The sequence below is a fragment of the Peromyscus californicus genome, unplaced genomic scaffold, assembly GCF_007827085.1.
Source record: "Peromyscus californicus insignis strain IS unplaced genomic scaffold, ASM782708v3 Scaffold_21__1_contigs__length_65335640, whole genome shotgun sequence".
NCBI classification, from domain to species: Eukaryota; Metazoa; Chordata; class Mammalia; order Rodentia; family Cricetidae; genus Peromyscus; species Peromyscus californicus.
Window position 1 is genome coordinate 43,581,750 of NW_026294514.1, and position 12,811 is coordinate 43,594,560.

The 12,811-nt window shown below is 49.2% G+C and overlaps 1 protein-coding gene across 3 annotated transcripts in view; it reads right to left on the reverse strand.

The window, feature by feature from the left end:
• The window catches only part of Ddx11 (DEAD/H-box helicase 11), a 32,464-nt gene extending 22,274 nt beyond the window's left edge, over positions 1–10,190 (reverse strand). Inside the window, exons 1-7 of one of the 3 annotated variants that reach the window (XM_052750198.1) lie at positions 9,816–10,190; positions 7,105–7,252; positions 3,565–3,810; positions 3,013–3,102; positions 2,582–2,733; positions 1,770–1,821; positions 817–924 (exon numbers count right to left, since the gene is read on the reverse strand). In XM_052750198.1, coding sequence (XP_052606158.1) covers positions 817–924; positions 1,770–1,821; positions 2,582–2,733; positions 3,013–3,102; positions 3,565–3,810; positions 7,105–7,248 — 792 coding nt within the window. In that variant the 5' untranslated portion in view covers positions 7,249–7,252; positions 9,816–10,190. Of the gene's footprint in view, positions 1–816; positions 925–1,769; positions 1,822–2,581; positions 2,737–3,012; positions 3,103–3,564; positions 3,811–7,104; positions 7,253–9,815 lie in introns of all 3 variants that reach the window. The other 2 variants (XM_052750197.1, XM_052750199.1) reach the window with 2 other exon arrangements.
• Positions 10,191–12,811: the final 2,621 nt, after the last annotated feature.

Sequence of the window (12,811 nt, forward strand, 5' to 3'; positions counted from 1 at the left end):
CTACATAGCTCCAGCTTCCTGGAATTCACTACAAAGACCAGGCTGGCCTCAAACTGAGAGATTTGCCTGCCTCTGCCTCCCCATGTATTGGGATTAAAGATGTGCCCCCACCACCATGCCTGACTTAAATGAACGCTTTTTTAATGTGCTAATAGTCTGTTTCTTTCCCAACCAAAGGGTGAGTTTTCTGTGAGGTTTTTTTAGCAAAGAGCTCATTGAATAAAATATACTGTCCTTTGTTGTGGTCTCTGGGACTGGATGAGAGAAGCATGACCAATAGTATAGTTTTTAATTTCTATTTTTTGAGATTATAATTACAATATTTTTCCCTTCCCTTTCCTCTCTGCAAATGCTCCTTGATCTCTTTCAAACGCATGGCCTCTTTTTTCATGAATTGATATTACAGCCATATATGTATACCTACATGCATAAACATTCCTAACTACAGCCTGCTCCATCTGTAACTATGTTTTCCCTGACCCTTTGGTATTGGGTAACCAATGGTGCGCTCTTCCCTGGGAAAGACTGTCTCTCCCACTCTCAGCACTCCTTAGTTCAGCTCAGCATCTTTGATCCTGACTACTGACAGGCTTCTGTCAAAGACCAGAAGTGGTGCTGGCTACAGGTCACAGGAAGGACCACTACCCAGCCTGCTTCTCCTGCACCTTCTCAAGAACAATAGGCCAGCAAAGGAGCAGGGATCCCAATCCCCCCTTGCCTCCACCCCACCAGTTTTCTATGCCTGGCCCAAGACAAAAGACACAGAAGAAGGAATCTGTCTGGGCTGAGCTCCCCATACCCACCCCCTTTGCTTACCTGCCGAGAGCCAAGAGAGACTAGCCGGGTTTCCTTGCCAAAAGGGCTCTTGCGTACTTCATGTATAAACTGGGCCAGCTGTGAGTGTGTCCGACTGCAGTAATAAATCTGACCAGAGGAAAGTGAGGGATTCAAAGAGGGGTCTGACTAGCTCATACTGGCCTGAGGTCCTGCAGGAGGAAGGAGGGCAGTTACAAGTGCACACATCAGCTCAGGTCAGCTAACACCTGAGGAGGGCTTAGCAGTGCTCTGGAAGTTCAAGCAGTCCCTAGGACTCAACTCTCACAACTCACACTGGACCTCAAGTCCTACCACACAGCAGGAGCTGGGGACCCTCGGAGAGTGAGTTTCCCCACAGCACCGACTCCTGATTCAGAAGTGATCCTCTGAGCCTTCTGGAGAACACGGGTGGAAAGTTATTCCCTACATGTGCCCTGAAGGGAAAGATGGAGTCTGAGGTGAACATTCTGGTTACTCTAGGATTCAGCAGTGAGGAGAGAGAGAGCAGAGAAGGACACCTACTTTCAACAGAAAAGATCCATCTTGGATGAAACCATGTACTTTTAAAATGGAGAATGACACACCACACATGGCTCACTACACTCCACGCACGTGAAATACAAGCAGGAAGAGAAACACACCATGAGAGTCCAAGAATAAGGAGGGCACACTGGCTTGCTCCTCCCTTGCCCTCACTAGTGCCCACTGCAAAGGGAAACCCTGTGAGTCCTTGGCCCTAAATGCTGCTCCTCCCGAGGCCTCCCCTCAGAGCCTAGCTAGTCAAGGGAGCAACAAGAGCGATCGATGCTCTGCATTCGGGATGCACACACCTCCAAAGCTGGGAGCTCTTCACCCACAGAAGGCTGAGAAACTGCTAGAACAAAGAGTCCTGGACCTAGGAACTCACCTCTCCCGCCTCTAGAAGCATCCAAGGAGCAGGCAGCTTAGCTTACCTTGGTTATATGTTCTTCCTCCAAGTCATCCTCCTCCTCCTCCTCATCCACTCTAAGAGACAGACAAACACAGAGGTGAGTTTTCTTTCACACAGCACACAGAGGACAACCAAATACCTAAAAGCACTGGAATGTGCTCTGGGTGTTCACTGACAAGGAGGGCAGCCCTTTACTCAGACATCAACAGGGCTGAGGAGCAAGCCCGGAATACAACACAGACATGTCCCAGGGAACCGCCAAGCCCTGCTCCTCAGGACTCCCTCCACGAGAATTAAGGTGGGAATGAGAAAAGAGGGTCTGGAAAGGCTCTGTGAGATGCAGAAGTGACCAAGTCCCTCCCATCGAGGTTTCCTGATTCACCCCCAAGTGAAGCTCATAAAATAGGAACCTGCCCATCTGGACCAGAAGCCTTAAAACAGTATCCAAGTTTGAGTCAGGAACTCCTTGACAGTTAGGACCATGCACTCCACACATGCTTTAGTGGTGGGGAATATGGGATCCAGAGCTGGGTGACCTAGGTCCAGGCCTAGCTCTCCCCTCCATTTATAAGCCCACAGCAATGGCCAAGACATGGCACTTGACCAATCCATACCCTCCAGGATTCCACCACTGAGCTACCATGGGGAAAACTATCTCAACATACACAAGGGACCAGCACAGAGTAAAGGCCAGCGATGGCTGTCACCAGCATTTATGGACTCTAAAAGCCGGAATAGAGGGAAGGGCAGCTGGCTATCAGGCCCTCTCGTCAGGTGGCCTGAGGGCAGGGCTGCACCAGCAGGGCCGTAGACTGACTGCAGCAGAGGTCTCACCTGCTGGCTCTTCTCTCCTCATCACTCTCGTACTCTGCCAAAACCAGCTCCTCCTCCCCGCCCTCCAGCTGCTCCAGGCGTTCCGGCCCTGTCCCTTCAGCCAGCATCTCCCTGCTGAGGCGCAGGAGAGTCTCGGTCTCCTCTTCCTCCTTCTTCTGGGCAGGAACAAAGACCAAAAGAAGTCTCAGCACTGGGGCCCCACCAACTCCCCGACAGAGCTGTCACCAAGGACAGGGCACCCAGGCTGACCTCATCACACGAGCCTCCCTACCCGACTCAAGAATGCCTCTTCTAGACTCAAGTTCTCCACCACTTAAGATCCCTAGCTATTGGCCAACGGAGCAGGGACTGGAGTCTGCCACTCTGGTCTCTCACCCCCACCGCAGGCAGTGTCCAGCTGCCTCACATGCCGCAGCCCTCCAGATGCTCACCATGCGCTTCGCTGCAAACTTGAGCCCTCTTCCATCCTGGCCAACCTGCTGCAGACGCTCTTCCCGCTTCCTCCTCTTCACCTGCTCCTCCTAAAGGACAGGGACAGCAGAGAGACTCCTGCAGGAGGGCCACCCCGGCCCTTCTCAGCGAGGAGTCTACTAGGGGCCTTCTTGTCCTTGCCTCCCCACCTCCCCACCACCCCGAACCAACCCTCCCACCCCCGCTACACACACACACACACACACACACACACACACACACGCTCCATCTCTGCAGGTCTGGCCCCACCGCTCAGTGCAAAAGAGCTACATCCTCTCTCTCTGGGGCATACAAAAGTCATTCTTCAACAGAGTCCCTCGCCGAGTGAGCCATAAATGGGAAAGGTCTGCTCGCATCGGAAAGAGACAGCGATAGCCACACAAGTTCACAGAAGGGTTGAAAGGCACCACCAAAACAAAGGATACGGAATTCCTCAACTTGTAATAAATTGAAAATAATCAGGGAAAGCTGTGTCCCTGATCGCTCCCCTCTCTCAGCCCCTCAGAGCTCACCTTCAGCCTCTCCACCAGGTCCCTTTCTTCTTTCTTCTGAACAAATTCAGTGACCCAGTCAGGTTCTCCGCCAGGCCTCGGGGTGCCAGAGGGCTCTTGGCAAGAGGAGGAAGATGGGAGCGAGTTCTGCCCACCACACATGGGGCCAGTCCCAGGTGCAAGGAGACGAGCCTCCGCCTGTAATCTCTTCCGTTCAAAGTCACGGAGCCAGGAGAGGGCCCCACAAATGAGACTTAAGGACTTGCCCTGCAGGAAGAAGGATGACCTCAGACAAGGCCAGCAGCAAAGCTTCCCCGAAGGACAGCTTCCCCAGTTAACAGTAAGAAGCTGTACTACTAAGCATGAGGATGCTCTGAGACCATCTAGAAAGGAAATGAGTTAGTAGCAGAGTCCACAGAAACAGGCAAGGGGGTGTAAAACCTGGTCCAAGAAGCAGTAACAAGCAGCTTTGAAACCACATAGCTAACTCCACGTTCCAAAAGAATTCAAGTGTCTTCTCAACTTACAAACACTGCAAACTAATATAACTAAACAATGGTGGAAAAAATTCACTAATAGCCAAGAAATACAAAGCATGAAATCCATCTGGGCACTCAGGAGGCAGAGGCAGGAGGATCTCTGTGAGTTCCAGGCCAGCCTAGGCTAAAACAGAGTGAATTCCAGGAAAGGTGCCAAAGCTACACAGAGAAACCCTGTCTTGAAAAAAGAAACAAAAACAAAAACAAAGACAAATCCCAAATTCTTGCCAAGGCCACGTTGGACTCTAAGCTTTAAGGCAACTGAAGTCCAGACACAACATAATCAGTCACAGGAGTCCCTACTGTTAAAGACGACTGCTGTCCACAACACTGTTCTTGACTAAGGTCAGTTTTCCATGGTCCCTTTCACAGGTTGACATGCATCCCCTGTGCTGAACTCTAACTCCAGTATCTCAGGATGTGAACTTCCTAGAAACAGAATCACGGTGGGTCCAATTAGTTACATGAGGCTCTTAGGTGGGTCCTAATTCTTACAAGGACTGGGAACCTTATGAAAAAGGGACATTCAGATGGAGACACACAGAGAAGAAAGGCACCATGAAGAAACACAGGAAGAAGATGGCATCTACAAGCCAAGGAGTAGGCCTGGACACCCTTCCCACATAGCCTCAGAATGAACCAAATCTGCTAATATGTTGATTCCAGACCTTGAAACTCCAGAACTGTAAGATGCTGGATTTCTGCTGTGCACCCAATCTGTGGTACGCTATACTATGAAGTCCCAGGAGAGGGACACAGTTCTAGGGAGGAGTCCCCCAGGCTGTTGCTCCTAGGATCCATTTGGGTTTCAGGTGAATCTTTAGAGCTAGCCTTCTGTCTACTGATCCCTCTGCCTACTTAGTCCAGGGTGGCTGTGAGTCTGCAGACCAGGGTTCTAGACCTACCTGCCCTGGGAGGTACGTAAGCCTTAGACTCCTCGCCTGCAATCCTAGATGAAATAGTAACTCATCTTACTAGCTCTGGGACTCTGAGCTGACTCTCAAAGCTCATTTCCATATATATGCAAAACTGGGACAGAAAATAGTAAGATCCAATCATGCAGCCGACACAAGCGTTAGGATAGTTAATACACAGAAAGCAGAATACAAAAAAATACCTGGCAGTGAAGTAAGAAATGGGGTACTTGCTACTTTTAAATAATGTTGGAATATCACTATCCTGAGATGTGGAATCTATCAGCTTTCATTAATATTTTGAATGGTTCTTGGTAGGATGACCCTTCTGAGGAATAGACAGATCACACAACTTAAAGAACACCCCATTGCACTGTTTCCATTTCCAGAAAACACTAAATGGAAAGAAATCCAAGCAGCACTCCTCCAGAAGAGCCTGGAGGTGGTGGTCATGTGCTGACTGTGGAAAAGAAATACTGTCTTCAGATGTTGTTGGGCAAGACAGGTAAGACACCAGCATGCAACAATGGCCCAGGGACAGAGCCCCTATATAGCCTCACTAAAAAGGGAGCAGCAGTTCCTAAGGGTACACCCCAAATCACCTTCCAAAGTTAACAGCGTGCACTCTAACACAAACACCGACGGTAACTAAAGTCCCGCAGGCTTAGGTAGTGTAAGCAGGCCATAAAAATCACAGACTGAGAGGGCTGCAAGGTAAGTGGGTGGTAAAGAGCTCCACTGCTATGCTTGAAGCCCTGGTTTGTCTCACGTAATGTAAAATAGAAATTAAAAAAAAATAATAATAATGCTAATGGCACTAAAAGAGGCTGACTGGAACTTGTTAAAAAGCTGCAGATCCAGTCGGACTGTGGTGGCACACGCCTTTAATCCCAGCACTTGGGAGGCAGAGGCAGGTAGATCTCTGAGTTCGAGGCCAGCCTGGTCTACAGAGCTAGTTCCAGGATAGCAAGTACTCACAGAGAAACCCTGTTTCAAAAAAACAAAAACACTGCAAATCCAAATGCGCTCCTAAGCCATAGAACAATCTTCACAAGGCACCCAGAAAATGTTCCCACTCACCATATAGAGCAGCAGTTCTCAAACTTCCTGACGCTGTGACCCTTTAATACAGTTCCTCATGTGTGGTGACCACCAACCATAAAGTTATTCTTGCTGCTACTTCACAACTGTAATTTTGCTGCTGTTATGAATCATAATGTAAATATCTGATATGTGACTCCTGTGAAAGGGCCATTTTTTTTCATTTTCGTGACCCAAAGGGGTCACGACCTATAAGTTGAGAGCCACTGGTGTAAAAGGAATGAAAAGGAACAACGGAGTATCCCAGAAGACATATTTTCTGTCCCAGAATCCTGGGTGTCAATTCTAGAGATGTGCTTCTGCACACTTATAAGGATGGGGATAATTCACTGTCTTTTATTTGTTCGTTCAGAAAACTCGTGTGAAGAGCCTCCCGTAGGCCAACCTTGCCAAGCTCCACAGATACCAGGCACGCAGTTAACAGGGACCAGAGGCTTTCGTATCTGTGAGGTTGAAGCCTAGAGTTTGAGACTCTTCACACCATCACATAGTACTTACCACGCGAGGTAACACACCAGAGTGCCGGAAAGAAGCTGGGGATCACTAGCCACAGCCCTTTCAGTCTCAACAGCCCACCTCAATTACATTGCTCACTCAATCTGGGTCAGAAAGGAAAACGGAGGGTCCCTCGGTGGGCTCCTAACGGCACTCAGGAACCTATATCCTACACTCTAAAACAGTACGCCGAACCTGGAGAAAAGCCACAGCCATGTTTATGTCCCTGAACATCAAGGCAGTAGTGTGCCAGAGAAATCCCAAAGCATTGGTGTTACGGTATCCACTGCAATTTTAAAGTCTCAGCTGCCTTTAGCCTGATTTTCCTCAGACTGTGGTGCTGTGCTTAACAGTTTAATAGCGGAAGTCAGTACTACGCAGAAAGATAAACTGACGACTCCTGTGCCCGCTTTCTTCTCAAGGAAGGCAATGTCTGCACAGAACTGTCAAGGAAAGCAAGGCTCCCTCCAGGCTGTCTTAGTGGCTGACACTCCCTCATCCCTCATACTCACTGTGCCAGTTGGACTCTCAAAGATCCCAATCTTGCCAGCCTCCAAAACCTTGTAGAGCTCCGCCATGAAGTCCTTCTGGATAGGATAGGGTGGGAAGGGGAAAGGGAAATGGATGCCACCGATCTCCTGGCTTTCGTCAGCCATTGCCCTAGAGTTTAAAAAAAAAAAAAAAAAGTAAGAGAAATCTACTACCTTTCTCATGAGCCATGAATTGGCTTGAAATCTTTAGCCCAAAGCAGTTTTCTCACTTGTCACAGAATTCCCCTCTCAGCTGTACATTTTCTGGCAAGCAGAGACCACATTCTGTCCATTTATACATACACATGATATGCCAGGGCCGTACATTCCATCTGACGATGCTGATCAAACATTATTATTGCAGAGTCCAGTCCAGGAAAGCCCTAACATGAGCCTCTCACGCTGCTACCGGATACCCTTCCAGTGCCTCCACAAAAGCAGAGCACTTTCACGCCAAGGCGAGCGTCCTCTGGCTCAAAGCTGCCCCTGTGATCCCTTCCTTCTCCGGCACCCTTCTCCAAGGACTCTGTGATGGGGCATTCCCACAACCCAGCTGCCTCACCTGCTCCTGCGACCGAGGCCCTTAAAACTAAGGGAAATGGCACAGAAGGGCCAGGCTCCTTCAGACAGTTCACATCCACAGCCTCCTGCACCAGACAGCTCACATCTGCTTTGCTACATACTAACCTCTAGAGCGACACAGGAGCGCCATCTACTGGCCATCGTTTTCGGACCTCAAGACGTAAGAGCTACCTGGGGCTCAATGGCAGACAGCTTTACTAGCAGGGAGTGGGAGTCCGGGGGTTCCCACTAAAAAAAAGTTGTTTGGTGCCAGACTAGAGGGACGCTTTTCACAGCCACTAATCTCTGACTGGGATGGCTTCCCAATACTAGGGCCACAGGATTCCTCTCCCCCTGCCAGGTCAAGGGCTCTCAGCTCCCCGTGTGTTTCATTTCTGTCTCTTCTGAAACTGTGTTTCCTCTACCATCTCTTTGCCATCTGGAGGTCACACTCACCCACAACCCTCTTGAGAGTTAACCGGACAGGCCCATCTCTTCTAAGTCCAAATATTAATAACCCTAAGACCCAGTTTATTATTAATAAATTGAAACTTTTTTTTTTTAACTGCAGTATCCTAAACGACAGTGAGAGTTGTCAATCTATTTATGAGGAAAAGCAGTTACCAATGTGTTCTTCCAATTATAGTTAGGGGTAGAAAAAGGACTGCCCAGGTGGAGAAATTACCAAAACAAAAGAACAAAAACCAAGACCCAAATAACAAACGAAGATAATTCAATAATAAAAAGAGCTATGTAACTGAAAAACCATTAAAACATGAAGGGAAGGAGAAGAAAAGTAACCAACGGGGGCTGGAGAGATGGCTCAGCGGTTAAGAGCACTGGCTGCTCTTCCAGAGGGGCCCAGGTTCAATTCCCAGCACCCACATGGCAGCTCACAACTGTCTCTAACTCCAGTTCCAGGGATCCAGACATACATGGGAGCAAAATACCCATACACATAAAATGATAAAATAAAAATAACTTTAAAAAGGTAACCAACAAATTCTGAGCATTTGGCATGTGTTAAACATTCTGCAGCCTCCTTTTTTTTTTTTTAAATCTCACTTAACCTATCACCAACATCATAACAGAACATGGCTGCTGGCTGCTGATGCTACAGAAATTAAATAACTGCTGGCTGGGGTGACGGCTCACTTGCTGTCGGGGGTGTTAGGAGAGGAAACATTAGCTACTCCAAGAAGAGAAGCACGGATTTAACCCGGGTCCATAGAGCTCTGCTTCGGTCAAGCTCGCCTAAGTACAACAGAACCAGCAAGACTAAAAAGGCGATTCCCTGGAATGAGGTGAAGAGTGTCACTGTCTGGGAATACCAGGCATACAGGCGCAGCTGGCAGACAGGGACTCCCTGCATATGAAAACTGCAAGCTAGCCTGGATTTCAGGACAGTGTGGGAACTATGTATTTATTATTGACTCCCACTTTTACGCCACTTCCATTATCAATGTGGTAGATTTACATACATCCGATCTTCCTTCCTGAACCCTAAAAAACAGCAGTAGAGCCGGGCGGTGGTGGCGCACGCCTTTAATCCCAGCACTCGGGAGGCAGAGCCAGGCGGATCTCTGTGAGTTCGAGGCCAGCCTGGGCTACCAAGTGAGTCCCAGGAAAGGCGTAAAGCTACACAGAGAAACCCTGTCTCGAAAAACCAAAAAAAAAAAAAACAGCAGTAGAGCAGAGCACTTAACAGTATGGGCCGGGCCCCGGGGCAGATTGCCAAAATGGACCTCAAGTTAGTAATTATCAATAAAACCTGTGTCTTCATGTTTAACAGAGGTGGTAATGGTGCACACCTGACGTTCACTAGATAAAATAATTCCCTGAAAAAAAAATCGCTTAATACAGCTTTCCTAAATTTTAGAACTCAACACACTCCACACATTCAACCTGAAGGCGCCGCTATCCCCGGGCTGCCCCTCGCATTGGTTCTCGGCCAGTCAATCACGCGCTGTCTCCACCCCCCCCACCCCCCACTTCCGGCCGTTCCGCGCGCTCCGCTCACTCCGCCCCTTGGCTCTCGCTGGCGCCCTCCGTTTGCGTCTCCGCTCGAGCCTGACTTTTCTCGCTTCGCTTCCTTCGCCCTCCGCTCTGCCCCCACGCAGCACCGAACTCACCTCAGCCGCAGGACGGTCTCGCCAAGGCGAGCAAGCGGCGGCTGAGTCGGAGTCGCGGCTGCACTTGGAGGAGGAGCGTCCGCCGCAGGAAAACCGGCCACGCGGACCACGCCCTCCGTGCCACTGCGCCTGCGCACTTCAGATCACCGGCGGGCTGTGAGCCTGGGTTTGAAGGGGGTGTGATCGTCCGCCGATATTGGGATCGAGCCTTAAGGGATCGAGCCTTGATCTAACCTCCGACGTTAGATTTTTGGTCTCTCCAGTTATCATTGTTAAATAAGACTTTTCTGGAAGAATGTTAAACGTTAAAATTTATCAGAGATATAAAGCCTGAAGACTTTTTTTTTTGGTGTAGTACTTCATGCATCTATTTATGAATTTTTCCTCCTTAATGTACATAGTGAATCTGTTTCACAGTACTGTAGGTACGAAGTTGTACTACGGTGAATTCGTTAGAGTTGGGTAATGAAAAATAAAGAATTGCCAGGCTCTGAGGAACAGTCAATCTGTCGAGATTTGGTTTTCTGTCACTAAAAAGCGCACACAGCACAGAAGGCATAGCAATCGGTTCTTATTAAACTCTCTGTTTACTGCATAAAGGGCACTGGACATGACCCACTTTGCAGAGGCTGTGGCTAGAAATCCTAACCACAGCCTCAAGCTTGGGGCCCTTCTCCCTCTTCTTTCCCAAGAGACACAAGAATGATTAGTTCTCTGCCCTTTCTTGCCCGCTGTAGAAGGAGCTGGGCAGCAGCTGGACTCAATCCTTCTGGGGTCTGCTAGCCTTTAATTAACTATGCTGATTTTGTTCTCACCTACTCATAGGCATCAGAGGCTCAAGGCAAAGCTTGCAGTAGCTAACTCTCATGAATGGACTGCACTCTATCTTGGTTACCTCGTATCTAGCTAGACCCTTGTCTGTGGGATGGGCTGGAGATAGTGGGAGGCTTTTCAGAAGTTGTTCTCACAGTTTAGTCTGTTACAAATAGTTGCATTAGGATCAAGAATACATAAACAGGCATCAGCGTTTTTCATGTGTTCCTTAGGGCAGGGGAGGTTTCATGGGAATGAGAGCCAGACATGCTCATACTGGCTTGATCTTCTCAGACCCCAGTCCTTCCTCTTCTCTAGCTGTCTCGTGTCTACAAGCCCTCTAGTATGCAGGACCTCGCCATCTTAACCCCAACATCCTTTTTAACCCTAAAGTCTCTTCACGCTGCATCAAACAGGCTTCATCGCCATTCATTTTACACACAGGTCTAGCGGCTAGGATTGGTGGCTTAACAAAATAATCCCAGCAATCAGGAGGTGACAGTGAGTCGTCACACCTTCTTGACTGGTTTGGATAAGTGTCCCCCAAAGGTCTGATATGGTGTGGAAAATATAGCAAGAACTGTGAGGGGGCTTCATGATGCAGGCTCTTGGGAGAAACAGTACCCTCAGGCCCCTACTGTCTCCAGCCTGGCTCTCTGTTTACTACTGAACCCCTCAAGAACCTCTGTGACTCAGTCTTCTGAGGATACGGCTGCTTGCCCCAAACCCTCAGCCTGGGAAGGTATGGATGGTAGAGAAGCCAGACAACACGGCAAAGCCACAAGGCTGTTGCCAGTTATGACCCTCCTGGACATGACCCATCTTCACTATCGTGAATGAAACTCTTGAGTTTCAACCTAGAAGGGCTCCTGGGGTTTTTGAGCCTAGGACTTTCGAGCCAGGAGCTGTTACACTGATGTTCCCATTCACAGCTCCCTTTCTAAGTCCAAGGAGTTCTCAGACTGTCCAGTCCCACCACTAGGGGTCCTCTGCTCCCCAGTGTGCCAACAACTACATGGACAGAGCCAGCTGTAGGCCAAAAGCACTTAGGAGCTAGATGATGAAGCCATAAATCCGTTTTCTTGATTTAGGTCCCTGCAGCATCCTTGTAGTAAGAGCTCTGACCTCAAGAGGGCGACAACTTCCTTGAGAATCCTTCCTCTGGCTTCTGAGACCTGGAGGAGGGTCTCTCCAGATTTGTCAGAGGGTGGCCCTGTGACCTGGGTCACTGCATCTCTTGGGATTTTGTTCCAGGTGTGGAATGTCTGACAGAGCTGGGCTCACAGCTCTAGCCATGCAGCCTGTTCCTTACTTCCTGGCATGTGCCTGCTCCAGTCCCCCTGTAGCATCATGGGAGCAGTTCTTCCTCTACAGACCTGACCCCATTCTTACCTACAAGGAATGAGAGAGAAGACTGGGTCTGAGGTTTGAGCCCAGCTTCTGGGCTGCCTTTGTGCAATGATCTGAGCTGTTCTTTTGTCAGTTGACACTCGATGGACACGGCCATGTGCCAGGCTCTTAGTAGGGGCTGGATCCCAGGATCGGTAGTCTGGTGGCCAAGCCGTCCACAGGGAGCTGGCAGAGTCCAGGACAATCAGGAAGACAAAGGTGCTGAGGTAAGTCCACATGAAAACAGGTAAACAGAGTCACGGACCTCAGAGTGTGCATGGAAGGACAGGGAGTTGGAGGAGACTGTCTTGTGTGAAGGTCACAGCTGGGCAGAGCCCGGGAGGAAAGAAGGGATCAGACAGACGGACTGAGAGCAGCCATGTGGCACGCTGCCAGCTTGGATGATTAGTCATGTCTTCTGTTAATAATACATTGTTTTTTGTTTTTTGTTTTTTGTTTTTGTTTTTCGAGACAGGGTTTCTCTGTGTAGCTTTGCGCTGTTCCTGGATCTCGCTCTGTAGCCCAGGCTGGCCTCAAACTCACAAAGATCCGCCTGCCTCTGCCTCCCGAGTGCTGGGATTAAAGGCGTGCGCCGCCACCCGCCGGGCAATAATACATTGCTAATGGGCACCAGTGTTAATTTCATGTAATTCTCACTTCCCATGGAATAGTATTCTGAAAACTCTTCCTTAGCTTCCAGGCCCTAGGACAGTGGTGGCAGAGTAATCCCGGCCAACGTGCTGCAGTGCCCTGTCCCCAGTCCTCTGGTGATGGGAAAGGCAGATGGTGAGGGA